We start from the raw sequence: 26,168 nt of genomic DNA, 5'->3' as shown, positions 1-26,168 counted from the left end.
GGGGCTGAGCAGGAGTCAGATCCCGGGATGGAGGGAGCCGGAGAAGAGGAGTGAGGAGGCCGGGGAGGCAGGCCCTGCTGCCCTCCTGCAGGCCGGCAGCCTGCTGTGGCAGTGCAGGACCAGGCCGCCCACAAAGGGAAGGGGTCAGGAGGTCGGGCCTCGGCCTTAGCAGGCTCAGACCAGGCCCCAGAAGGCAGCAGCAGGAGTTCAGGGCCCAGGCCTGGCTCGGGTTGTCCAAAGGGGACCTCAAGCAGGCCTCCCAGGCCCCTGGTGGGGAAACTGAGCTGGAGACAGGCCTGAGGGCCCGGCCCAGACGCCTGTGTGTCAAGTTAGGCAGAGCCGGCTAAGGCCCTAGGGGGTGTCAGAGACTAATGTGGTAGGGGGCTTCAGGGCCTCCCAGTCCAGAGCCGGATTGGCGAGTTAGACGCTTGTAGATCCAGGGTTGGATTGGGGAGGGGTCTCTGGGAAGTTGGCTAGCAACGCAAGGATTGGGGGGATTTAAGTGCTTAGAGATCGAAGGCAGGTCTTGGGTAGGGGGAGTCAGACAATCGGAAAGCCTAGGTGGTTATTTGGGGAGGGGTCTTTGCACTTAGACGAAGCGCAGAGCAGCGGCTGCTCAGCTGAAGGCCTGAGGCCTCGTCAAGAGAAGCTCCTGTGAAGGGTGGGCTAGACTAGGCCAGGCCAAGAGAAAGAAAGTGAATAAATCTGGAATCGAAGTGGGCGGGGGGCCCCTGAGCGGGGGTCACAAAGGGTGAGACATGGCCACCAGGCGTTTAACGGACGCTTTCTTGTTGTTGCGGAATAATTCCATCCAAAACCGGCAGCTGTTAGCTGAGCAAGTGAGTAGTCACACCACCTGCAGCCCTCTGCATTCACGTAGTATCGCTGCGGTGAGTCTCCCGGCGGCCTCTCCGACACACGCACCGTGTGCACTGCGGCTCTGCCTGTTTGTCTGTCTCTGTCTGTCTCTCTGTTTAAAAAAGAAGATAAGACTAGTACGGAAACGCAGGGTCTCTTGGCTGGGGTCCGAGAGCATCGATCACCCTGGCTGGGGAAGAACCAGTGCTAGGCCCCTGCTCCACCTCTGCCTTGCACTCTCTCCTCACTTCCGCATCCCTCCCAGTCCCCCACCCCCCCTCCCCGCCTCCCCGCCGGCCGTCCCTGCGCGACCCGCAGCCTCCAATTTACATATGTTTTAGCACTAAGGTTTGGAAGCTTTGGGCCTTTCTGAAGCCTTTTCGTTCCGTTTTGTTTTAAGCTCCCCTCCCCCACTCCGCCCCCGCAGACTGAGCCTCACTTCGGTTCTGCTGGTCGGGTTGCAGGCTCGCAGACCCAAATCCTTGCAAATGCACGATGCCCTTCCCCCAAAGAGGAAGGAGTTGTTGTTTTGGTTTTTTTTTTTCGTCCGTTTTCTTTTAATGGCCTCGCAGCCCTCTGTGTTTCGTGTTCCCTGTGAATAATTGCTTCGCTGTTTTTCCTGGGGGCTCTCGTTTGTGAGGCTGTAAGGTGCTAGCTTCTTCGTTTTCCATTTCCCAGACAGGAAATTAAGCTTTCCCCTCCATTCGAACTTTTTAAAAAGAACATGGTGTGTATGTGAAAATCAACCCCCCCAAATAGCCCACGGTTTTTGATTTAATTAACCTGAAACTTTCTTTAGCCCAGCAGTAGAATCTTTTACTGGGAGAGCCTGGAAAGATTGCTGTTGCTTTTCTGTTTGTTTAAGGGGCTCCTTTCTCTTCCTGAGCCTCAGTTTCCTGCTCTGTTGAATAAGGGGGTGTGTGTGCATGATCTAAACAGGAGGAGGAAGATGAGCTCTGTGGTAGCCTAAATGGAAAAGTGAAGTTATGAAACTAGTTTGTGGTGGTGGTCGTGGGGGGTCCTTGCTGTAGACGGGCTGGGTTTGAATAGAAGCAGCATTGGAGGAGGAGAGAATAAAGTCACCCCAAGACCAGGTTCTTGGAGGTTATACTTGACATATACAGTTTGGGGAATCTCACATTTATTTCACCTGTTAGGGACTGTATTCCCTTTACATTTTTTCTTTATGGCTTGATCTAAATGCGTCACAAAAATCAGGCCATCTGTCTTGATTATTGACAGAGAGTCTACAAAGACAGTTCTTCCTTTTTGTAAAAATCACAAGAGGAAAATGTATTTGGTCAGCTTGCGTATATAGAAAAGATATTGTAAACTGTGAGCAGTTTTAGGAATAAAGTCACAGTAAACTTAGGTCAAAAAGCATAGAAAACAGAGGGACAGAGTGTGTTTAGCTTTTCATTTACTTAAGAATTTGAAGGTTTTTTACGTTTGTAAACTGAAAGAAGTCGTATTATACTGAAGTAAGTGCAAAATGGGAACGGGCTAATTCCAGCGCTAATTTGGAAAAGAATGTTCTGAAATAAGCCAAGAAATAGAGAGTAGAAGTGGGTGGAAAAAAAAAAAAAAGATCCTCCATGAAACTTTAGTTTTGCTAAATAAGATGTAAAAATTGCATGTTCCTTAAATGACTTGATTTTATGCTACCTCGTGGGGAGAAAAAAACAGAACTAAAACTCCCGTTAATGTTTTCTAAGATGTCAGTCTTTAACTGATTTTAAAACATAATGTTTGCTTTAAAATTTTTAATCATGTAAGGTTCAGAATACACAGAACCATAGGATAACATGAGACTTTTTTTTTATAATCATTTGGTCAGACGGTTTAAAAACCTGGTGTCTGAGATAGGCAGCTTTTTAAAAGTGCATCTCTAAGTCAAATCTATTTTTAAAATGCTTTTCGAAGTTAGGTAAATTTAAATATATATATAAACTAAGTCAAATATTTTCAAATATATAGCTAAACTGTACAATTTGGAAAAATAGATATGTCAGAAAATGTACAGGTATATTTAGCTAACTCAGACATTTTCTTGAAAATAGATTTCTAAGTCAGACTAAAAATACATGCCTAAGTCAGAGCGGTAAGAAGTGTTTTTTACATATTACACCATTTAAAATGTTACGTATATTGGTTTGACTATTTAAAATCTTTCTCAGATCATTATGAGCAATTAGATCATTTAAAAGATCCTTGTAGTCAATTAAGACTATCTAAAATATAGATTTTTGCAGTTAAACAAAGATGGTTTGCCTAAGTTAGAATTAAATAGAAGTCACACGTTTATATATTTTAATTGTGTGCATTAAAAAACATGGCATGTCATAAATTTCCGAAGTGTTTAGGGGTGAATTATTATATTTTCAGCTTGCTCACAGTTGATTCTACAGAAACCATTTATACACACACACAGACACGCAAAATTAAATATGTCAAGATGTTAGCATGACTACATAGAGGGTACAATATTTTCAGTTTTTCTGGAAGTTGGAAAAATGTTATAAACATTTTGGGGAAAACTATGTCTAACACAATTTTTAAAACTTTATTAAATAACTGATCTGATATTTTTCACTGCATAGCTAGCTCATAAAAATTTTTAAACCTCATTTCTGAGTTGTAAATTTCAAAATCATGTAGCAAATCAAACAAAATTAATGCTATAAAATTTGAATATGGACTGGGTTTTAGGAGGTATTAAGAAATTGTTAGTTAATTAAACTAATCAAATAAATTTGTTAGCTCTATTAGAGGGGTCTCCTGAAATGTTTCGTATTGAAATGTCAAAACATCACCTAGTTTATATACTTAACCCCCCCCCCATAAAGGAAACAAATAAGGCAGAGTGTAACAAATTGTTAAGTCTACTGATGGATATGTGGGGAGAGGCTGTGCCATTTTACATAGTTTTCTATATGTTTGAAAAAATCATAAATAAAAACAACAAATACCTGGCATGTTAAAAACACAAGTAAAACAATTAAAAGGCAATTTGTATATATTTATCTAAAACTCAGGTAATTTAAAAAGGAAGTAACTAAATTCTAGAGTGTAACTTAATTAAAAAAATCATAAACTGAAATTTCTACTTCCTAGTTAGAAGAAAAAGCTGTAGACCTTGATTTTGGGGTGTGCAGATTATCTCACAATTAGAAATAAATCACATCTGAAATAATTTTTTTTTTTTTTTTTTAGTTTTAAATCTGAATTTGCACATCCTTATTTTAGGTGAAAGTTGTGGAAATTGATTGTCAAGTGGTGTTTGTGCGTGCGTGTGTGTATTACACACCTCAAAACAAAGGGCACTTAAAGCCCTATCATTCAAAGAATTTAAACAGGCATTTTTTTGCATCCTAGTTGGAGGAAAAAAGTAGAAGTTGGTGGTTGGTGGTGGTGGGTATATGTGTGTCCCTATACACGCATATAAAACAGGTTTGCGCCGCATTCAGGCAGATGTGTCACAGCTAAGCAGGAATTTAAGGAGGATGTGCGGTGACAAAACAAACAAAACGTCCCAAGGGCCAGAAGGGACCTAAAGGTCGTTTGACCCAACATCCCCTCTGTGATAACCCCTCTGCCTGCCTTCCTTGACCGCATTATGTGATGGGGATAGGAAATTCCAGCAGCCGTCACCCCTACCTCTTTCACTGCGGAAAAAAAAGTCCTTGCCTCTATTAACCCCATCTCTGTCTGTGTCTTGCATCCTGTGATCCTAGCTCTGCTTCTGGCCCCCGGGTCTCTGACACAGGAAGCCTCTTCCTTCTCCTGCAGGAGAGATAACCCTGCAGCTTGCTGGTGCCCCGGAGCTTTCTCTAGCTCAGCAGTCCCGGCTCAGGCAGAGACGTTAAGTTTTCTTGCCTATGAATGAAGTCTAGTTTTTCTGTGTGCTTTTTAAAGTTCAGCACCCAGAACGGAACAAAATTCTACTTAATTGTATTCTCGGTTGTGTTGATATTAGTAAAACTAATTGTTAAAAATAGACCAGGGGTTTAATTTTTAGACTGTCAGCAAAAATGCAGCTGTTGGCATTTCCCATTCATTCTGTTTTGGTCTCAGTTTTGGATGCCCCATCACGGTTATGCCTCAGGGCAGCGTGAAATAAAGGGAAGAGCCCTGGAGTTTAAACCTGGGAATTTAGGGCTAAGTTTCACTCTGTGGCTGACCAGAATGTAGGTCTTCCTGCAAGCTTTTAATCTCTTCTGACATCTTTTGCCTTAATTATAAATGGAGGGTTTGAGTTAGGTGATTTCTAATGGCCCTGTGGATTCAGCAGTGCTTTCTCAGATTCTGTTTCCATACATTGTCTCTCCTGACCAAGGCTTGCATCCTTAGCTTTAACCTGAAAAGGAGGAAATCACAGTCAACAGCATTGCCCTGCTCATCAGCCCGATGCTACCTCAAAAATCCTCAAAAGTAGCTCCAATACTGTGGAGAAGAAGCTTTAACGTTCTGTCTGCCAAGTGCAGGTTTAAGGCAGCACCTCGTTCAGGTAGTTACAGGCAGCTTAGCTTTAAGGAGCTGGAATGAATTTACAGCATTAAATAATCGTTCAAAACAACGTGTAAAGTCTTGAATGAATGATAAGTAGATGTTGAGTTGCTGTTCTGATCCGATGAGGTGATGTGTGACTTGTGTGATTTCCTTTGATCTCCTGAAACAGATCTTATAGAGGGATTTGAGCTACTTTGTTAGTGTTTACTGCTTCATGTACTCTCTGTTTCAGAATAATGCACAATCTATAAATGGAAGCTGGAGATAATTGGTCTTAGATTAGTTTGAAAGTAGCACATTATTTTTAATAAAACATGGTGTGCTTTGGGGAAAAAAACAACTGAGGATTAACTGTGGTTTTAAGAAAACTGAGGTCCTTCTTCAGTCTTGACTATAATATTAGCCAAGATTTATTGAGAGCTTACTATGTGCCTGGCACTGGGCTTAGCCCTCTCCAGGTGTAACCCTACTTCATCCTCACAGAGCTCCATCAAATAGGTGGTGTTGTTTTCTCATGATACAGATCTGGAAACTAAGGCTTAGAGGAGTTAGGAAACTTGCTCAGTATTGCCCACCTAGTGAGCCAGGGAACTGGAATGGGAACTCAGGCAGACCTGGCCCGGAGCCCTGTATTACCTGCTGGGCCGCAGGAGTGCTGGGTGCTTTTCCCGGACTTGTGCTGCAGGTCCCGGAGAATGGAAGAACCCATTAAAAAAAATCTTTTTTTTTTCTTACGATGGGATTGCATCTTTATCTCATTTTTCAACCATGCAAGTCCATTTTGACTTGCATATTGAAAGTTCTATGTTTTAGTCCATGCTGAGTCTGTTGGAAAGTTAGTTCTCTGTCTTTACAATCCAAGTATGAAATCATTGTATATTTCTCTTTAGATCTATTTGCTTTTCTGCTTCTAAAGATTCCATTTGAGCAGAGAGGCATACTTGAGAATAAGGGTACTTTGTTGGATAAAAGTGAAGCAAACTTTTACTTTGGTAGTAACAGAAATAAAGTAAGTATCACTATAGCATAGACCTGTATTTCCAACTCATTTTGCTCAACTCTTCCAGACTTCCTGAGTAAACACAGATGGGTTTCCACTTATTTTTCAGTTTTATGTAGAAAGTTCTTTAGACAATAAATTCCACATGCTACTTGGAGTTTTCAGTATTTGCTCGATTGTATGCCATTGGCAGGTCAGAAACCTAGATGTAGACGTTATAAAGATTTAGAAGGTGATGGTATGCAGTACCGTGTTTTCATTTGGCTGTATTTTGGTTTTTCCTGATGGTAATTCTAAATGTTTTAATTCAGGTCTTGACAACATTTTCTGGTAAATTGGTGGCAGGGGGAGTTTTGAAAGGCCTTCTGTTTTTAAGTAGCAAAATGGGAGGGGATAATGCTCTTCAAAAAGATGACCTCCTGAATTTAATTCCCAATGTGGCATGGTAGTAGCTGCCCATCACTAGTAACTCCCTGAATTGTTAATAAAATTAGAGAAACTGGAAGGTGGGGTGGAAAGAGGCCTGAACACCTGGGTCTGTCCCCATCTCAGCCCTGTGACTTTGGGGAAATGGATTTATATATTCCGAAGCTTGATTTTCCTATTTGTTAAAAAAAAAAAAAAAAAAAGAGTCGTATCTAGCCCATGATTCTGATTTCACCTCTTGTCAACTAATAATTGTAGAAACCAAAAGATCAGGGTGTGTGCTTGGTTGATAATCCAAGAGGCCAGGCTCATGTGCAGCAGAGATCTTAACCAGGGTTTGCAGTAATGCTTTATCCAAAGATTGGATGCCAAGGAGCCACTGCAGAACAGGCAGATGTGCAGACTGAGATACTGAATTAGGGGTTTTGCTTTGTGTCTTGTTTTATTAACAAAATCACTTCCATGCTTTCTTGCTGAAAATGTTAAGCTTTTAAAAAAATAAAGAGGTTTTCTTTTTAAAGTAAAAGGTAATTAAATCAGATTTCCATTTGACACTATCTTCTCTATTAATATCTTGTAGTACTACTGTTATGGCAGGGTGTGTATAGAAATATAGTTCTCTTGCTCTCATGGCAAAGTGTAGAAGGAATGAAGAGCACTTTCTATAGTGTCAGCTGATTGGATTTTTACATGGAGGAATGTTGTGGTTACACTGTTATTGCTGTCATTGTTTAATAATATTTTGGCCCTGATAGACCAGTTTCATTTGCACTTAATTTTTAAAGAAAGAAGTTATGGTTTTTTATTTTCTAAATTGACTGCTCAGCATAAAAAAAAATCAACAGTTGATTATTGAAATTCACCACTAATTATTTCAGTGATCAATACTGTAAAAAAAAAAAAAAAGACCTAGTTGTTCAGATTATCTGTCATTAGTAAATGTCTGTTCAGAAGATAGAGTTCCACTTTGATCGAAAAAAGAACCTTTGGTTTTAAATTGAAACTTAATCTTCTGCCTGCCTGTGCTGCTTCCTTTCTACTCCTCCTTTAAAAACCAAAACAACAACAGCAAAAAAAACCCCTCTCCTTACCTTTTGTTTTGTTTTACTTTCCTTTATAATAGCCTAATAAATAACTATGTGCCTTCTAGACTAATAATAAATAACTGTGTGCCTTCTAGACTAATAATAATGCATGCGAAGCAAATGGGAAGAGTTTTTCTTTTCTTTTACCACCTGTGTCTCTCTCCGGGGAAGAGTGGTTTCTCGGCTTGCTTATTACCACGGAGAAAGCCGTGTCTTCGGGATTTAATCTGTAGAGCCCTTGCATATGTGGTCACTCGAATATTATCTGAATTCGGCCATAGACAATTTGGGGGGTTTTCATTTTCTAATTTTGCTGCATCTGCAGGGCTGATTTACATGTTAAAATTTACATTTATTTGACATGGTAAAATTACATTTCAGCTTTGCTCTCTCGATTTTATCTTCCTCAGGGAAATTTAGAATCTTGTGTATGATATTTGATATTTATGAAACAGTACCATTATATTTTATTGAAACTAAAGCAAGTGTGTTTTATTTGTCTCTATTGTATTTTAATTTTTACAACTATTTATTGTTTGTATCCTATCTCATTTACCAAAACAACAATCATGGTAAATAAAAATAAAAAACATAATAAGGTAAATATTGACGTAGCTTTTTTTTTTTTTTTAAAAAAAGGAAGAATCAGAAGGGGGAGATTTTTTTAAATGCTTTGGTTAGTGGATCTTTATTTTTAGTCAACTTTACAGTTGCGTAAAATCTCAGTGTTTTCTCAACTGACCATCCCTTATCTGTCTGTCTGTCCCCATCCCTCTTTTTTTTTTGCTATCCCTAACTGGATGGGCTGATGGGAACAACATATCTCTCAGGAGCTGGATGAGGTATTGTGTTTTGACTATTTTTGTATGTTAGTTTATAAAATTATGCCTGTTTTTCTGAAATCTTTGGTCATATGTAAAATGCTAAGAGTGTACACATATTTTAGCATTTGTTTTGATTACTTCTAATTGTCGTGTTTTACAATTTAATACTTAGGATTTATTTAATGTATTTTCACGCCAGGTGAATTGATGATCTAGGGAAGGGCTTAGGAACATTATTTACTACTGTCGGGAAAGTGTCTCAACTTTGGAAGCAGTAAAATTTCTTGCACTTAAAATAAGCCAGACTGTTTTTAGGATTATGCGTGCAGCTCCCTTGATTCCTGAGACTGTGCAGTGAGGTTGCTCAGAGGTGTAGAAGGACGTGATGTCTGGCAAAAGCCCTAAGGAAGCAGGACCCGGAGCCACTAGACCTGTTGAGATGTCTGCTGAGGTGTCCCTGGCCCCGAGCGAGTGGCCCTCCGGTTGTGCTGACTGACTAATCGTTACGTGCCCCCCCCGACTTCCTAGCAGCACGATTTTGGCCTTTTCATCACTTATTAGCAATTCTCCCAGAAGATGGAGAGGGTACGTGTTCACAGCACTTTATTCTAGTCGTGTGAATAAAAGCGTTGAGGAAAAAGGGGATTGAACTGTGATTGTTGGTTTTGTGTTTCTGTTATCTTTTCAGCCATGAAGGGGTTGAAAATATTTTTCCTAAAGGTAGACCTTTTTAAAAGAGTCCTTTTAAAATTGGGGGTGGGAGAGTGTCATTGGTTTTTGTTTTAATTTTAGAAGTATGAACGGTGAGGTGGGGTTAGGGCCACTGTCTTCAAAACCAGTGGGGTCCCTTACTAGTTGATAATAACAACAGATGGGAAACAACCTAAAGGTCCTTCGTGGAGAACTGGTTAAATAAATTATATAGCAACTCTAATTCCCTGTACTGTACCTGTTAAAAAGAGTGCAGCCGGTCTCTGAGGGCTGCAGGGAATGAGCTCCCAGACACATGGCCAAGTGGGGGAGAAGCCTGATGCGAAACACTGGACACCGCGATTCCTACTCTTAAAAAAAAAAAAAAAAAAATATTTATTTTTTTAAGAAAAATAACTAACATTCAGGCTTGTGTGTACTTAGATTTCTGAAAAGAGACAGAAGAAACTATTAACAGTGGATACCTTCCAGGAAAAGTCTGGGATGGAAGGGAAACTGCCTTTCTGTTGCAAACCCTTTCCGTAGGTTGGATATATATTTTTAAACCATGTGTATCTATTACTTGAGTCATTAAAAAACAATTAGTATTTAAAACCAAACCCATCCATCTAAGAATGGATGCTACCGCTTACTGAACGGTTTGGAAATGTGGGACTTGTGGCCCCAAAAAGGAAGTGGGCCGTGGGGAAAAAACAAACAGCAGAACAGCTTAAGTTTGAACACTTCTCCCACCGGGCCTGTCAAGGGTCGTCTTTCCTGAGGGCTCCGCCGTCTGAACCTATTTCCAGTCTCTCCTACTTCCTCTTCAGGCAGCAAGTTCCAGACACTGGCTCCCCCCGCAGAAATTCTCTCTGCCACGATCTCTAGCAGAGACCCCGAGTGGAGAGCTTCTTCCCAGCCACACGCACCTCACGTGCCAAGAGGCCCTCTGAGCTCCAAGCCTTTCCATTCCGGGGCCACGTGGCCCTTCGGCCACCCGAGCCACTCACTTCCCCTTCTTGTCCTTTGTCCAGAACCATTGTATCAGTGAAGTGAATTGTATGTGACCTGTCTTTTATTGACTTCATTCATTCATTCCATTTACTGTTGTCTCACGCAGCTAATTATAATTGCGTGTTTATTACCGCGAAGTGCTAGGCACTGGCCGAGGAGCTGGGGCTGTGTTAGGAACGGTGTCCAGAGCCTCACCTTGCCAAGGCTGCGGTAGAGTTTCGAATCGATCCTGGCCTGGGTCTGATGGAAGCCCACCCCTGGGTAGGTGAGGCCTGAGCACACTGTCCTGACTGCGTCACGGGTGGCCTCCTGCAGTGTGTTCACATTGGTTTGTCGTTTATCCTACTCAAACCAATTCGAAAATCTGCTGCACCTTGGGGATAGCAGGCTGTGTTCTCCAGGAATACTAAGTAAGGTGTGCCCAGGGAGAAAGCCCACCCACCGTTCACCCTTTTGCCCAGTGTACGGCCCTGTCCTCTGCTCTCTGCTCTCATCTACTCCCTGCCTAGGACAAAGTCATCTCCCAAGTTGTTGGGTTTTAAAATTCATAGGAGGAACTATTAAAAAATAACAAGGTGTAAAATCAGGCTCCCAAACCATATAGCCTGGGAAGGGCAGGGTGAAGTAGCAGGGACGTGGGGGCCACAGGCTGGCTCACTGGTCCCCCTGCTGAGGGCAGCATTGAGAAGGAAAGTCTGTGAGCCCCTCGGTGTCTGTATTTGTAGAACAGGGAGCAGTCCCCTCTGCACTTTTGTTGTTGGGACTAAAATGACCAAGTCAGTGGGGGTCCAGTACCAACAGAGCGCAGGTAATTGTTGCTCCCTACTTTTTTTTTTTTTTTAGGATGTATATAAGAGTTGAGAAAAAAAGGAAAATCAGTGAAACTAGTAACACTGTATCTGGGTGGTGTGATTGTCAGATTTTTAAAATTTCTATATGTGTTGCACATTTAAAGAAGTGTCAATTTTGAACATTTATTGTTTCATAATCAGAGAAAGTAAACACTTTTAAAACTATCACAGATTAAAAGAAAACAGAACTGTAGGGCTGACAGTCCCTGATTCTCTTTTCTACAGCAGGCTTATTCACTCCCTCAAAGAACTGAGATTTCTTCAGCCTAATTGTCTCAATTAGCCTTCCGAGCCCAGTGAGTTACGCTTGTGGTCTGACTGCATCATACACACTCCCACACTGTCTCAGGTGGAAACCAGAGCTGCCAGGCTGTAATTGTCCACGTCCCTTCTGGACTGTTTTTAAACGTTCGTTGCCACAGAACATTTAAAAAGTCCAGAATTGTCAGTACTGGTTCTTATTACCAGGGCCTTATGGCTGAACTTGGTGTGTTTTTTTACATGGGTGTGTGGCGGGGGGGTGGGAGGGGCTGTGTTTGACTTTCCTAGTCCCTGCAGGGGCCCTGCCATTTCCGTAATCTTACGGTACACCAAATCAGCCTTCTCGTAAAGGCAGGGTTCGCTAAGAGGAGGAAGGCTGTACGTTTGGGACAGCAAGATTTACAAGACTGTGCTCGTGTGTGTGTGTGTGTGTGTTCCGTCCATAGATCAAGCACTCGTGCATACTGTCTGGTACTCTTTAAAGGGACAGTTGTCAGTGTCTAAAGTGGACCAGGAACAGAAGGTAATTTTGATGAGCTGAACAAGAAGCCTTTGGGTGCGCCATTGTGAGCACCCATTTCAATCTTCCTGCCTTGATGGAGTTGAGCTGGATGACTGGGTTGTGGTCGTGCACCCTAGAGTTCTTGGAGGACAAGAGTTACAAATCAAAGAGACAAGAATTCTTAATCCTCATAAATACAATTTTATTAAAAAAAATGTTCTTATTTAAAAAGTAAGAAAGATTTTTTTTTTTACTTCAGAAGCACAAGTTCATTAAGAAAAGCTTTAATGACCAACACCATCTATTTGGGAGGGGGACACCGAATGGAGTAGGGACAAGTAAAGAGAATGAAGTCTGGCAGCTTTTTAAGGTCTGAACCGACTTGGATGGCAACTTGAAAACTGATACATTCTGGATCTTAAAAATGAGAAAACGTGTTGAGATTGGCAGTGAGGTTTCTGAAGTTGAAAGGGTGATTGTTTTGCATTTAAGATGTATTTTTTTAATGTCCATATTTGTTCCCATTTTTAAGGGACATTTATCTTCAATTAGGTTTTCCCTTCCCAAAACAGTCTTAAAAAAAAAATAGTACATACTGTGAAATATATTGCAAATCCGTACTGATAAAATAAGTGCCACTTTTCTTCTGAGTCGGGCTGCATTTCTTTATCATGATGAGCTATTGCTGCAGATTATACCATAAAGGGGACAAATTCTTCCCTGTTTAAAGCTCTCAGTCTCAAAGAATCAGCTCTTCTGTCTTATTGGCAACATCGTGATACAGCATGTGGGAAAGCCAGGGCCAGCTAGATGGGCTGGCATCTGTCCCCCTCACGTGGGCATCTCTCGATTAGCAAGCCTCCTTAGGACACTTGAAGAGGGTGTGTTCGCACACTCTTTTACATGCGTTTTTTGGGGGAACGCATCTATGGTGTAAAATCAAGTACTGCTTAAAAAAGAGTTGAATCCACTTCAACTGACTTTTCATATGTGGTTTATAATTTCTTATTTGTTTCAGAGAAGTTGATACCAATTATCGTGCAGATAAATTCAGGTGAATGCCATCTCTGTATCCTTTTTAGTTTAATGTATATTAGTAAACCGTAACAGCAGTTCAAAACCGTGAGTTTAAAAACTCGAAATAAAACAAATTCCTATTATTACTTTATTGAGATACGGTGTCATAGTAGAACATAGTGGGTTAGGTGATCAACTGGCGTAGTAGAAACTATGACCCGTAGGTGTGGCTTTGTATGAACAGCTGGAGATTAAAGATCAAGTTCTGCTCTCGGGCAACTCTACAGTGCCTGCTGTATAGCTGGCAGACGCTGGGTGCTGATGTGTGATTTGTCCCTTCCGTTTTGGTCCTCGTGCCCTCCACAAAGTTGCATAGCTCTTGGTGACTTTGGGGCAGGACTTCTGAGGAATACACAGCTCTGTGTGGAGTGAGGTCTGCACCTTGGGGCTGCATCTGCAGCTGGTCCTCGAGAGAGGCTGCTCTGTGGATGCCTCTGTGCTCAGCCAGAGCCTGTCCCGTAGTCCCTGGTGTAGTTGGTAGGGAGTGGATCCGAGGACCGTGTCTGGTGTTATCGTTTAAGTCTGAGGGCTTGTTGTCCTGGTGCGTTTAGCAAGTTACAGTTATATTTCACGCGCCTGCCAATCCGGGTGGACGGTGCTCCTGGAGTAGCCGATCCAGGTTTTAATCTGTCACATAATACGCTGTGACCTTGGGCAAGCTAGTTAACTTTCCTGAGTTTCAATTTCCTCATTTATAGATTGGAATAATAGTTCCTAGCTCACCTAGCTTTTGTGAGGATTAAAATAATAAAGAGAATGTAAACTTCCTGTTAGTGAACTCTTAAAAACAGACGAGGTGGCTCTGGTTGAGAATTACCATGTCACAGACGCAGAGCCCCAGATAGTGCAGGTGGGATGACGCACCATTTCTTTAAGACCTGAAATGACACCGGCCCTGCAGGGTCCACGCGGCGGCGGAATGCGCTGGCCCTGATCACGACTCAGACACTCTGGGAGCACTGCTGGGGCTGCTGGTCCCCTGAGCCAGTGGGGGCAGCGCCACCCCAGGCATGACGGGTGGCAGACGCAGGACTCTCATTTGCTTTTAGGGATTTTGCTACAATCTCTCTGCTCGGGATTTAGGGCTTATTACTTGAAGAGTTCTTTTAATTTAGGCTTTTCCTTATGTGATTTATCTTCCCCTTCGTCTGAGGATGTTAAACATTTTGCCTTGTTCCTTTATTGTTAGAAAAGCAAACAGGTATTTGCCGAATGAATGAAAAACAATAAATTTAGATAAATGCAGAGGTGGGGAGAAAAGCAATATAAATTCTTCACCCAATTCTGCAGTGTGATTTAGAAAATTTACAAAGTGTTACCTGTAAAGGACTTTCATGTGCTGTTTTCCGTTCTATTTTGATCATCATTTGCATCTTTTGAAACTGGCATTTGTAAGCGCTGGGCTCCAGAGGGTACCTCGGGACCCTTTCAGCATTTACTGCCTCCAGGCCAGAGGGCAGCTTCAGCATGCTGAACCCATGATTTCCCTCCCATTCTTAAAAGCTTCCTCCGGCAGGGTATTATATAGGTAAAGTAAACAAGAACTATCGAGATCATTTCAAAATAAGTGAAAATGTTGCCCGTGGACATTTAACCAAAGAAAGGAAAGGACAGTGTAAGAGTGCCTTGAAATTTTAAGGATTGCTTTTGCCAAATGGTGGATAATTTGCTGACTGTTTTAGGCAATTCTTTCACACAGTTTAACACATGGTTAATGATCTTGTGACTAAGATAACTAGATCAGCCCTATTTACAAAATAAGCTAAGTGTATGTAAGTAAACTGTGACCTTTTTGTGTTAGTTCCATTTACAGCCTAGAATTTTTTTTTAACTTGCATCTGTCTGATCAAATTAATTGCTGAGGTTCATGCCATCCCATCATAGTATAGTACTAAGGTTTTTCTTGTAAGGATCTTTTGTTGACTTTTTCATTACATTTCCATAGCCAGAGCAAGTCAAATGCATGTTCACAAGTATGCCCAAGGAAATTAAGAAGTGGTGCATGAAGAGACAGGAAAACCATTGCATACCCTAGCAGTATCAGAAGCAAGTTTGTAACACAGGGAAGTGCATTTATTCCTCCATTTCTGAATCTTCTTAGGGAGCAGCAGTAAAAGGGAGTAAGACTGTGCTTATCTAAATTGAATTTGAATAATTTTTTAATGTCCCTTTATTTCCCTGTAGCTTGCTGATGATCGCATGGCTCTGGTGTCGGGCATTAGCTTAGACCCAGAAGCAGCAATTGGCGTGACAAAGCGGTTACCTCCTAAATGGGTGGATGGAGTGGATGAAGTAAGTTGAATGTTGGTTTCACACTCTCTTATTTATTGAGGTAATTAGGACATTAACGTATTTTAAGATACCTGCCAGAAAGACTCGAATGAGTGTCCCTGGAAGTACGTTAGATTTAGGATTATTCTGTTCACATACCACAAGAAAGGGTGTGTGTGTGTGTGTGTGTGTGTGTGTGTGTGTGTGTGTGCACGCTTGTGATTTTGGTTTTAGTACTAACTACCTGAATTATAGAAATAAACTGAAGAACTGTGTAACCAGGAGGAGTGCTATTTGAATGTCTGGTCGTTTGAATTAAAAGTTGCTCAGGCAGCTACAAGTTGGCTGAAGACTGAGCTCCGTACTGTGAGTGTAGCCAGTTGTCTCAGAGGCAGGCAGACAGATACCTGGCAGGCAGCAGTGATGTTCTGTGATTTCATTTGTTTAGATACAGTACGATGTTGGCCGGATTAAACAGAAGATGAAGGAGTTAGCCAGCCTTCATGACCAGCACTTAAACAGACCCACCCTGGATGACAGCCTCGAGCAGGAGCATGCCATCGAAATAACCACCCAAGAGATCACGCAGGTGAGGACGGAAGGGGCCCGCAGGCGGGAGCCTGCGCTTCCCAGCCTTCTCCCCCTCTCAAAATCCAGAACGCGGTCCGGCTCTAAATCAGATTGCAGATTAGTCCCAGAGTTCCACTTCCCAACCGGAGGTTCACAGAGGGACTCTAGGAGGCCCTGAGCTGCTCCAGGTGGCAGCATCTGCGCCATGCCTTGGAGGAGTGGGGACTGTTTTTCATTTGTTCGTAGATGCTACTGTGGATTGATTTGAAAATTAAATTCAGAACATTATTGAGTTCAATCATTTGGTTTTAAGATGTGTAAGTTCTATTGTATACTAGTGTGCAAAATTTCTTCATGTTAAAAAAAATGGTGGTTGTAACTGAAAGGATGGAGAGCTATTGCCCCAGACTGAGTATATTAGTATCCTAGAGAAACTCAGCATCCTAGAAATGTTTCTTGTAACATGTTAAATTTGAATAATTTTAAAATAATGTGACTAGTGTGTAAACTAGCACTTACATCTTTCATTTGTTAAATCTCCTGTGTGGCTGATGCACAGAGAAGCGGTGTGGTGGGTGGGAAAGCCCTGGGGTGTTGGAGTGTTTGGATCCTGGCTTTTAGCGATGTAACAACGGCATGATTCTCATTTAATCCCTTGGACTCCAGTGTTCTCGTCTGTAAAATGGGAGTGATAATAATAATACCTGCCTCTTAGGGTGGTTGTCGGGACTAAATGAGAAGAAGCCCGTAAGGAGTGATGCACACAGCGTGCGCGCGCACGCACGCACGCGCACGCGCACACACGCCCCATTTGTTCAGGTCCGGTTCAGCATTGATCTCTTGACCATTCTCGGAGCCAGCCGGTCTGGACAGAGCGCTGTGTGTCTCACTCTGGCCGGTGAGCGAAGAGGCCGAGGGGCACCTTGGGCCATCCCCACACACACCCGCCGGCCTGCTGTGAGCGCCACCTGTTCTCCCAGCTCTTCCACAGGTGCCAGCGTGCGGTGCAGGCACTGCCCAGCCAGGCCCGCAGGGCCTGCTCGGAGCAGGAAGAGCGGCTGCTTCGCAACGTGGTGGGCTCCCTGGCGCAGACTCTGCAGGAGCTGTCCGCCCGCTTCCGGCGCGCGCAGTCGGGCTACCTCAAGCGTGAGTGTCCGCCCGTGCAGGGCCTCGTGAGTAACGGGGGTTCCGGCGTTAGAGCCTGCAACAGCTTGGTGTTTTTACCCTTCTCTTTTGCTACTAGTCTCCATTTTGTCCTGTGCCTTTCGTTGTTAGCTTTTGAGCACGTTCCCACCTTACGGAACAGAAAGGAGCTGCCTTCCGCCCCCAATGGGAAACCATGCCCAGGTTGAAACCACGGCGACAGGGTGTCTAATCGTTCTCATCTAAAAAAGAACAAAACAGAAACATAGGCCGTGTCAAGTTTAAAGTATTTGAAAATCAGTCTGGCACATTTTAAAAGCTTGTAGCTTTCTAGATGTTAGGGGTGGAAGAGCTGCTGCTAAGTAGGTAAAGAACAGTTGTAATCATGTTAAAGCTTCGTATTTGCACAACAAGAAGTATTTGAGAGAGCGTCTCAACACCTTTCCTGGGAGTAGTTTAAACAAACGTTTTCTCCCCAGGCACAGTGATTCACTCGGCCTCCCTTCCTTCCTGAATAGTGCCAAGTCAGCCTTCAGCTACACCCTCATTCTGATTACCCTATAAACTGGTTTTTCCTTTATTGCCATTGTAATCAATAGTATCCCCACATGCTCCCCCAAAACTAGTTCTCCCTCCTCCTGACAACTGGCATATTTGTGTTTTAATTTTACTATTTCTAAAATTTGACTAGGGCCATTTGGAATTCTACTAGAGATGGTTTTAGGGAGAGATGTTGATTTTTTTTTAATGTTTTGTAACAGCAGTTAGATTAAATATTTCTGCTTCTCTTAGAGATTCTCACATGGTTGTGTCATTTTGTCATTCACTTGGCATCCAGTGAGTTATACACATTTACGGTGTGACTTTTGTCTTAGATAACCCCAAGTACTCCATACTGTTGCATGTTTGTAGTCCTTTACTGTCCCCCCCACCTCTGTTGGAGGTGAGATAGGGCTCTTTTAAAGCTGCTAAGAATGTCTCCATTTTGACTGTTGAGTTTTACTCTAGATTTCCCCTTTTTAATGGTGGGACAGTAACCAGGATGGTTTACGTATTCAAGTAAAGTGAATTCCTATCCATGATAGGCCTGAAGAATCGAGAGGAAAGATCCCAGCATTTTTTTGATACATCAGTACCACTGATGGACGATGGAGACGATAATACTCTTTATGATCGGGTACGTGAGGGGCTGCAGAATTGACTGCTGTGCGTTTGCGCGCCGGTCTGTTTTCCTTCTCTTCGTGGACCTTTAACTTCCATGCGATGCAAATGGATCAGCCCTGCGTGACGTGCACATCCATCAAGTGGCTTTTGCAGCCGGCGGAAGAACGGTCATGGGGGCCATACTGTTTCTTCCTTTCCAAAGGCTGCAGGGAGACCTTGTCATCTGCCTTCCAGAACCTTCCGGAAAGCAGTCTGCCCACCCCACTCCTGGGAAGAACCCAGAGGTGCGCAGGCTTCTCCCCGGTGGCTTTGCTCCTTAGCCCTTGGGTAGCTGCAAACGCGGGGTTCTCTGTGTCCCCTGCTTTGGCCGCTGGCGCTTTAGAGCCCGCCTGTTTGGGGAACTCGGAGCTTTCCTGTTAGGGAAGAATAAGCGCTTATCTGTGGTTTATGTGCTTTATAGCACTAGTTTCAGAATTTATCTCCTTTCAGCGACATCTGAAATGGTACACTGTAGCTTTCCTGAGGGGAGTGGAAGCTAACGCACACATTTCGTCCTTTTTGTTTTGCTAGGGTTTCACAGATGACCAGTTGGCGCTGGTGGGGCAGAGCACGCTGATGGTGGACGCGCGGGAGCGGGAGGTTGGCCGCATCGTGCAGTCTATTTGCGACCTAAACGAGATATTTAGGGACCTAGGGGCCATGATTGCAGAACAGGTACGTGAACTTACCTGCCTCCCCACCGGGCTTTCCTGCCATAGTATCTAGTCCTTCTCCAGACTTTTCTGGTTCTGCACTTCCGTCAGGAAAGCGATTTGAACCTACTCCCCTAACGTATGTATATGTGTGTGGAAGGATTGTGTACAAATACTGCTATCGTTCCCCATAAAAACACTAATAAACTTTTTTTTAGATAAAAAACAAATGTCAGTGACAGTTCTCCTAGTCTCTGCCTCTACCCCAAGGGTGCTTATGGGAGCACCCCACGGTGGGGGCCTGGTTGGTCTGCCCATGCTCAGCAGTGATTCTGCCAATAGATAAGGTTTCCCTTCTAATTTTGGCAGGTTATTGTGTAATGGCAACTGGAACCACTAGCTCTTGAGTAGAATTAAATTGTTTGTTCGCTGTTGCAATCTGATTAGGGTATTTTATTATCTTGCCAGCAGGGATTTGGGTCCTGATCCCCCTGAAACCAGCCTCAGAATGGAGTGGCGAGGCTCTGGGAGATCTAGTTACATTAATTACTCCCGAGGCTCCCACGGAACTGCTCTTGCTGTCGTCTCCTAACACAGCACGTTTCCATTCACAGCCCTGTCCTTCTGCGTAGCCCAGTGTCCCTTCTTCCTGTTTGAACCAAGAGATTAAACAATTAAAAACAAAATTCTCCCTGAGGCGAGTGTGTAATTTTACATGTGGCTTGGAGCCCACCGTGTTTGTTCTGACCCGTGGAGCCACATGGTGACTGACGTTTATGGACATGATAGTCAATTTCCAGACCTCATCGTAACCAGGCCTGGCTTAACTGGCCCTCTCTGCTTGCTTGAATCCAAGTATTTAAGCAACAAACGGGCACAGACGCAAGCCCTTCACCACTCAGAGCCTATTTCCACTGAACCGTATATTTTTTAAAGCCCCAGTAAGTCTGAATATGGCATATCCTGCAGTGGCTAAATCCAAAAAAGAAACCTCAATTTGTCAGTATCTCTTTCTCCTGAGCTAGACTTTGATTGCAACTAGTGCAGCAGCCTGCCACTGAGTGCCTAATATCGCACGGTGATGGATTCCAGACCTGGCAGTGTGTACCTTTTCATCACAGTTAAGTAAAACAGATAATTCTGTGGATAATGATGTCTGCAATTTGCATCTCTTATCTTTGAAGTTCCGTTTTCCCAGTTGTGGTTGTTGATCGTCTGTAACTGTCATTTATTACTCAGGGTACCGTCCTTGATAGAATCGACTATAATGTTGAACAGTCCTGTATCAAAACTGAAGATGGCTTGAAACAGCTTCACAAGGTAATGCCATATCTTTCAGTGGTTGAGAATTTGAAGAACTATTATGAGATATCAAGAATTCATGAGAGGCTTCTCTTCCATCATAACTGTCTTCGGCATTCTCGTCTGCCGTCGGCTCGAGATAGGACTGTAAAAATGCACCATGTCGTTTTATTCAGAGCCGACCACGTGCACTGTTGCCATTTTCCTGCAGTTAATGATTCCGGGTGTACCTCACACGCAGGTCTGAAATTGCCGAGAATCCCCTTTCGTGACAGGGAATTCTGAAGGAATTGGGGTTTTCTCCCTTTTAGAAAGTGTTTTATTCCTTGTTTAGGTCTTCTTGTTTTAGGAAATCGACTTGAGTGGGTATTTGTTAAAATATGTGTTGAGCATTCTATCTGCTTGTTGCTGCTGACTCAGGCCTCTCTTTGTTGTGATACTTTTCTGATAAATTGCTGGTGGGGATTCATTCTGGAGGAGATAAAAATCTAATTTTCCCTTTTAATTACCGCAGTGTATCTGTGTACTACCTTGAGGAAAGAGTAGTTTGTTGAAGTGAGAGTACTAGCTCTCTGATTCTTGGCTAATAGTAAAGTGGCTGTTTCAGGAATGTTTTTCATGATATTTGTTAAAAATAGATGGAAAACATCTTAAAAATCCTGTAATGAGTTATGAGAAACATACACATACGCTGCTGAGTGACTCTCATATATAATTGGGTGCATGTTTTCTTTAAAAGGAATGTGATACTTCACAAATAAAATAAATTGTGTCCATTTCCTCATGTCTTTGAGACCTAGCAGTATTCCTAGCCGTATATAATGGTCATTTTTCCTAGTACATTCACTAATGTACTTCTCTATCACCTTTCTGAAGCCAGCCACTTCCTGTGGCAGAGATGGCCGTATCTGACGGTAGTGTCAGGTTTACAGAAAGACCTCGCATAGGTCTGACCAGAAGCCCTTCACTGCCTCTTCCACGTGCTTTTGTCACCACATGCCGGACGGGGAATGGCGCTCCAGCATAGACTGAGGAAAAAGAGGCTGGCCTTGTACATGCAGAGGGCTTTTTAAGCGTTGGGTTCATTCGGTTGCCAAGCTTTGTATATTAAAAGAGTGAAAACTAACTTTAGTTTGTCACTCTGTAATGCCCGGCCTTTCATATGCTGTTGAATTACGCATCGGTTTTGAAGTTTCTTAAATAAAAACTAGCGAAACTTGTTTTTTGATATAACACAGATAAAGGGAAAAAGCTTTCTCCGCGCAAGTGTACAAATCTAGTGGGAACTAAAAATTTTGTTTAAGGTTCTGCTTTATAAACCGTTTTGAGAGGTTTCGAAGTATACCATTTGGTGTCAGCTTCCGTGGTGTTGCAGGTTACTTATTAGAAAACTAAGCACGCGCCGTCCTCTTTCTCCAGGCACGGCTGGCCGTTGCCTTGGCGGTCGGCTCATCTGAGGCTGATGGAGCCTTGGGAGCTGCTCCACACGGGCCGGGCTCTCCAGACGGGTGAACCTGTCTGCGCTGAGGTTTCCTCCTGTGGCTGAGTGGCTCCTGGTGGGCGGGCAGGCTCGCTTAGGAAACAGACGTCCTGGTCAGAAGGTTGGTGGGGACGGGGAAGTAGGGCAGAGGAGGCTGCACGTTCTGAGCAGGTACGGCCCTCAGGCTGTCTCCTTGCTTTCACCTTCACTGTGAAGCAGCACTGTCCACGGAAGGGCAGGACGTGCTCTCCCCGACGTGGGCAGTGACCCCCTCACGACTCTCTCCTCCCCTCTCCTTTCTGTGGGTCACATTCTGCACCACGGGCGTGCGTGTCACCGGACGCACAGCACTGGACTCGGTGGGTTGTTTCTGCGCTTGATACCACAGGGCCAACTTTCCTGTTTCTACTTCAAAGGTTGAATTTCTTCTTGTTCCCAAATTCAGAGGAGGTAGAAAACAAGCTTCTTTGGGACCCTCGGTTCCATCCCTGCTGGCTGTGGTAACTTTAGCCAGGTGTTCGATTTCTTAGTGAAGGAGCTGTGCGTTTATCCAGAGAACTGTGTCCGGAAGTGAGAGGCTTCTGTTGAAAGAGTGGGTCCTTGCGGTCAGTGGAAGGAGAAGTAAGGAGAAGCGGCCCACAGGGATCTGAAAGCAGAGCCTTCTGCCTCTCCGGCGGCCTCCGTGTGATGGCGGGTCCCCAGCGCGGGCGTTAGCGAAGCCGGGTAAATAGGGAGCTCCGGGGTCTTGGGACTCGCGTGGATTGAACCCGCGGGAGCTGATGGCAGGGATCGTGGTGATGGAGCCGGTGGCAGAGGTGTCGGGTGTGTGGGTGCAGCCAGAGGCCTAGGACTGGAAGTGAGCGAGACACGATTTGGGATTTTGGGGAAAATGACGGCCTTTTTTCCCTCCTCTCTCTGTAGGCAGAGCAGTATCAAAAGAAGAATCGGAAGATGCTTGTGATTTTAATATTATTTGTCATCATCATTGTCCTCATTGTTGTCCTCGTCGGCGTGAAGTCGCACTGAGCAGCGTGGGGTCGGTGTGTGAGGCCCGCGTGGACCCGGGTGCGCGCGCCCGGCGCCCGCGGGTTCCTGCGGAGGCGCGGCCCCGGGCCCGTCGGGGCCACGAGCGTTTCCATGGACTCGGCCGCACAGTCGTGCTCACGCGAGGGGAAGGGGCTTCTGGTTTTCCTTCACTGTCAACACTTGAAGGACCTTGGATACTGCTGCAGATTAGAGATGAGTTCTCTCTTCAGTTATAATATATTTTTTTTTTAGAAAGAGAAAACGAGTTGAAGGTTCACAGGCCTCCTCACGCTGTTCAATATATTATATCTGTATGTGCTATTTTTTTTAGCAGTCACGTCTGAGCAGCATGTTAAAATAATTTTTGGAAAAATTTTTTTTAAACCATCTGGTTTTTAAGAAATTTGGTACCAAAAATTTATGAGTAAAGGCAAAAATGCCTCTTCATTTTTCTCGATATATTTTCCAGTTGAAAACAAACTGAGAAGTCCTTTAAGAATTTATAATCCATTCCCCATTAACTTAATTTAGCTTTTCCATCACTGTTAATGATCAGAGTAACAAAGTGTGAAAAATAAGAAACCATCATTGATGTTAATTAACACATTTAGATGGGCCAGTTAAAACAGCTTTATAAGTTTAAATTAATTGTAAATGGAGTATTCCTCATCTAAAATTTGTGCACGGCATGTTCTCCTGTAAGCAAAAGGGGTTACTAAGCAAAACCGCCTAAATTTAAAAGTTGGTGATTTGAAATAACCTCACATTGAGAGGAAGCCCGGTAGTGTTGTGAAAGTCGCCAGAAGCAGCCGGTGTGTCCCTGTGCTCGTCCCCAGCCATCCTTGCTCAACGCACTGCTTATGTACTCACTACTTAATGACCTGTTCAAACCAGACACCATTTAATGAACTGTGAATTTACACAGAGGCCATTCTAAATGGGTCACCCCATATAGGATTAGTGGGTCTCAAATTATTAACCACACATCACTCCATTTCAAAGTAAAATATTCCGCCAGTGGTTTGATTTATTGGCCTTTCCATTGCCACTTACCATGCCCCGAAAGTGGGCCTATTCTTGCAATTTGTGAAAATCCTGCCTAGAAAAGCCCCTCGTTTGTGTGCGCGTGAATCAGATCGCCAACGTAGGACTTCGTTGTTTACTTACCTATTATCAATATGGTGCTTGAATATATCCCTGGACCTGTGGAATAATGTGGAAAGTGATGATAACTTTGAAAACTGAAGTTGTTCATGTTTTAATTGGTCTTGAGACACCAGTATTGTTTTAATGGTCTTTGCATCATTTTCAATGGCTTTCCATGATTTTTACCTTTCTTAAAGTGTTTTAAAAGAGCATGATCTCATTAAATGTGCTGCCGTTTAGTTGGACCAGTCACATAAAATGTCTCTCTAGGATTGACTTTGAAGTCATTTCCAGAAATTTAAACTCAAGTCCCGAGATTCAAGTTGTCCAAACAGATCATGGGCTTAAAACCCAGACCCCTGCCCCAGCCTTCCCTTCCCAAGTGGTTTACGACGCCGGGCAGTCACTGGTTTTCTTATTACTGATGTGGCTGTAGGAGGATCTAAAGGTGCCCCTGGCACTTCAGGAAATAGCACGGCATTCCCTGACAGTTATTTATTGGGAAAGAAGGTCAGGGGATAAGAGGCCAGCCGCTCCTCGATCGCCCCTGAAACGGGGGGCTTCTGCGGTCCTCGAGAGTAGCTGTAGGCGTCTTTCGTCTCAACGGTTTTGACCTCATGGAGTCAAGCTGCTGCTAGGAGTGGGGCTGTCGAGATGAGGGGCTTCCCTCCCAGACGGTCTGCGGTGGTGATATGGGTTACTGCTGAGGCTTTGCAAGTTGGAAGGAAAGTGACCCATTAAGAAAGGATCACTCTTCATTTGTATTTATTTTCAGTGAATAGGGTGACTAGAGTTGGGTTTTTTACCCAACTCATTGGGGTAAAAGTATGAATCTGACTAGGAATGGTTTGAAGGATCCTGTGTGGGATCCGGGCAGCTGGCCGGATCCGGTGCAGTGCCAGCTAAAGGCCAGCCGTCCGCTGCCACCACTGCGGCCCCAGGTGGGGAAGTGGCCCTGAGCCCACGCACCGCAAAGCGCTGTCCTGCTCTGCTGAGCCTTCACTTGCGGAAAGCGCGGCAGCGTTGCGGGTAGCACGTTAGTACTCAGCATCCCGGCACCTGAGGGTCCTTCCCGCCCTCCTTTTCCTGCCGGCAGCTCCGGTGGCGGTGATGGCCTGCCCAGTTTCTCCCCTCGCCTGGAGTGCGCCCCGAGAAGAGGACCCACAGGGAGGGCTCCCCTGGGCGCAGCCCGGACCCCTGCCCCCTGTTAACGTGCCCTGGGTGGCTCTGTTGACCAGGGCTGGAGAGGGGAAACGTAGACATTGACTGTCAGTTCCCCAAAGCTCCTGATCTTTCCCAGGAGATCGTAACTGAAAGCTACTGTCTCTTGTTTTATTAATTTGGGGTTGCGGGGAGGTGCTGGCTCGCCCACCATGGGTGTGAAGCCGCATACGTCTCTAATTTAACGAATTTACTGCGTTCTCTGCTAACTGAGAAAGCATTATTTATTTGTTTTGACACAAGCGCTTTCAGTGTTTTATCCTGGCTAATGGCTTCTTAAAAGTAATAAAACCCTTCCAACCTAATTGGTCAGATAAGACTTTTTTTCTTGTGTGCTTAAATAAAGCAATTAGTGAAGCGCTTCTATCTAAAATGACTTTTTTTGTCCTTTTTTAAAAACTAATTTACTGTTACTGGAAACTTTTTGTACAATAAAGCAGTCGTGCAGATTAAAGAACATCCTGCTATCCTAGTATTAATTTTAACGATGGGGTGCATGTTTTCTTCATGTGCGTCTGTGTTTCGGGAGAGCCTGGCCTGTTCTGTGATCGTTTGGGCTGATGACTGTTTGTTTTGTGCCGAGGCCTTTGTCTCAGTGTCTGAGAGTCCATCTTTCTGTCTAATGGATGCTTTCAAGGGGACCAATCGATTTGCTATCCACTATACAAAAAGACAGATAATTACTTTCCTTATGAAAATGTATGCTTTCTATACATACCAAGAAACACTGGAGATCTTAGATAAAACTGTAGTTACGTGTGCCTTTTTGAGAAGTAATTCGTACACAAGGGCTCCGGGAGACTTGAACTTCTAAATGATTTTGAACGTTTCCCATCCTATTAATCCGAAAATTTCAGAGGTGGTGTTTGCCAGTCGAACTCAAAGCCAGGACCGTATTTCCCCTCGAACGTCCTGGGCTCCTCCAAGGCCGGGATGGTTCTCTGTAAACTCATCGCTGACTCTCACCCACGTATGCCTGGCGAGAGATGCCATCGGGGCGCGCCGGGCGTGTGTCTTCTTAGCTGCACCCCAGGGTCCGCACACATGGAAGCGGGA

The 26,168-nt window shown here is 43.9% G+C and overlaps 1 protein-coding gene across 4 annotated transcripts; it reads left to right on the top strand.

Annotated features, from left to right (window-relative positions):
• STX16 (syntaxin 16) lies at nucleotides 1–25,836 on the top strand. Of its 4 annotated transcripts, none has more exons than XM_079943730.1 (8): nucleotides 1–890; nucleotides 15,282–15,389; nucleotides 15,817–15,957; nucleotides 16,919–17,084; nucleotides 18,167–18,258; nucleotides 18,816–18,959; nucleotides 20,177–20,257; nucleotides 22,641–25,836. In XM_079943730.1, the coding sequence occupies exons 1-8, from the start codon at nucleotides 759–761 to the stop codon at nucleotides 22,743–22,745; spliced, it is 969 nt and encodes a 322-aa protein (XP_079799856.1). In that variant the 5' UTR covers nucleotides 1–758; the 3' UTR covers nucleotides 22,746–25,836. The 4 variants fall into 4 exon arrangements, with proteins under 4 accessions (XP_079799856.1, XP_079799857.1, XP_079799855.1 ...); XM_079943731.1 differs by having other exon boundaries at nucleotides 1–839; nucleotides 22,641–25,835; XM_079943729.1 differs by lacking the exon at nucleotides 22,641–25,836 and having other exon boundaries at nucleotides 1–839; nucleotides 20,177–21,926.
• The last annotated feature ends 332 nt before the right edge of the window (nucleotides 25,837–26,168 follow it).

This window comes from Stenella coeruleoalba (assembly GCF_951394435.1).
Source record: "Stenella coeruleoalba genome assembly, chromosome: 15".
Lineage (NCBI taxonomy): Eukaryota > Metazoa > Chordata > Mammalia > Artiodactyla > Delphinidae > Stenella > Stenella coeruleoalba.
The sequence above is the reverse complement of the archived record's forward strand: the minus strand, read 5'-3'. Positions and strand labels throughout refer to the sequence as shown.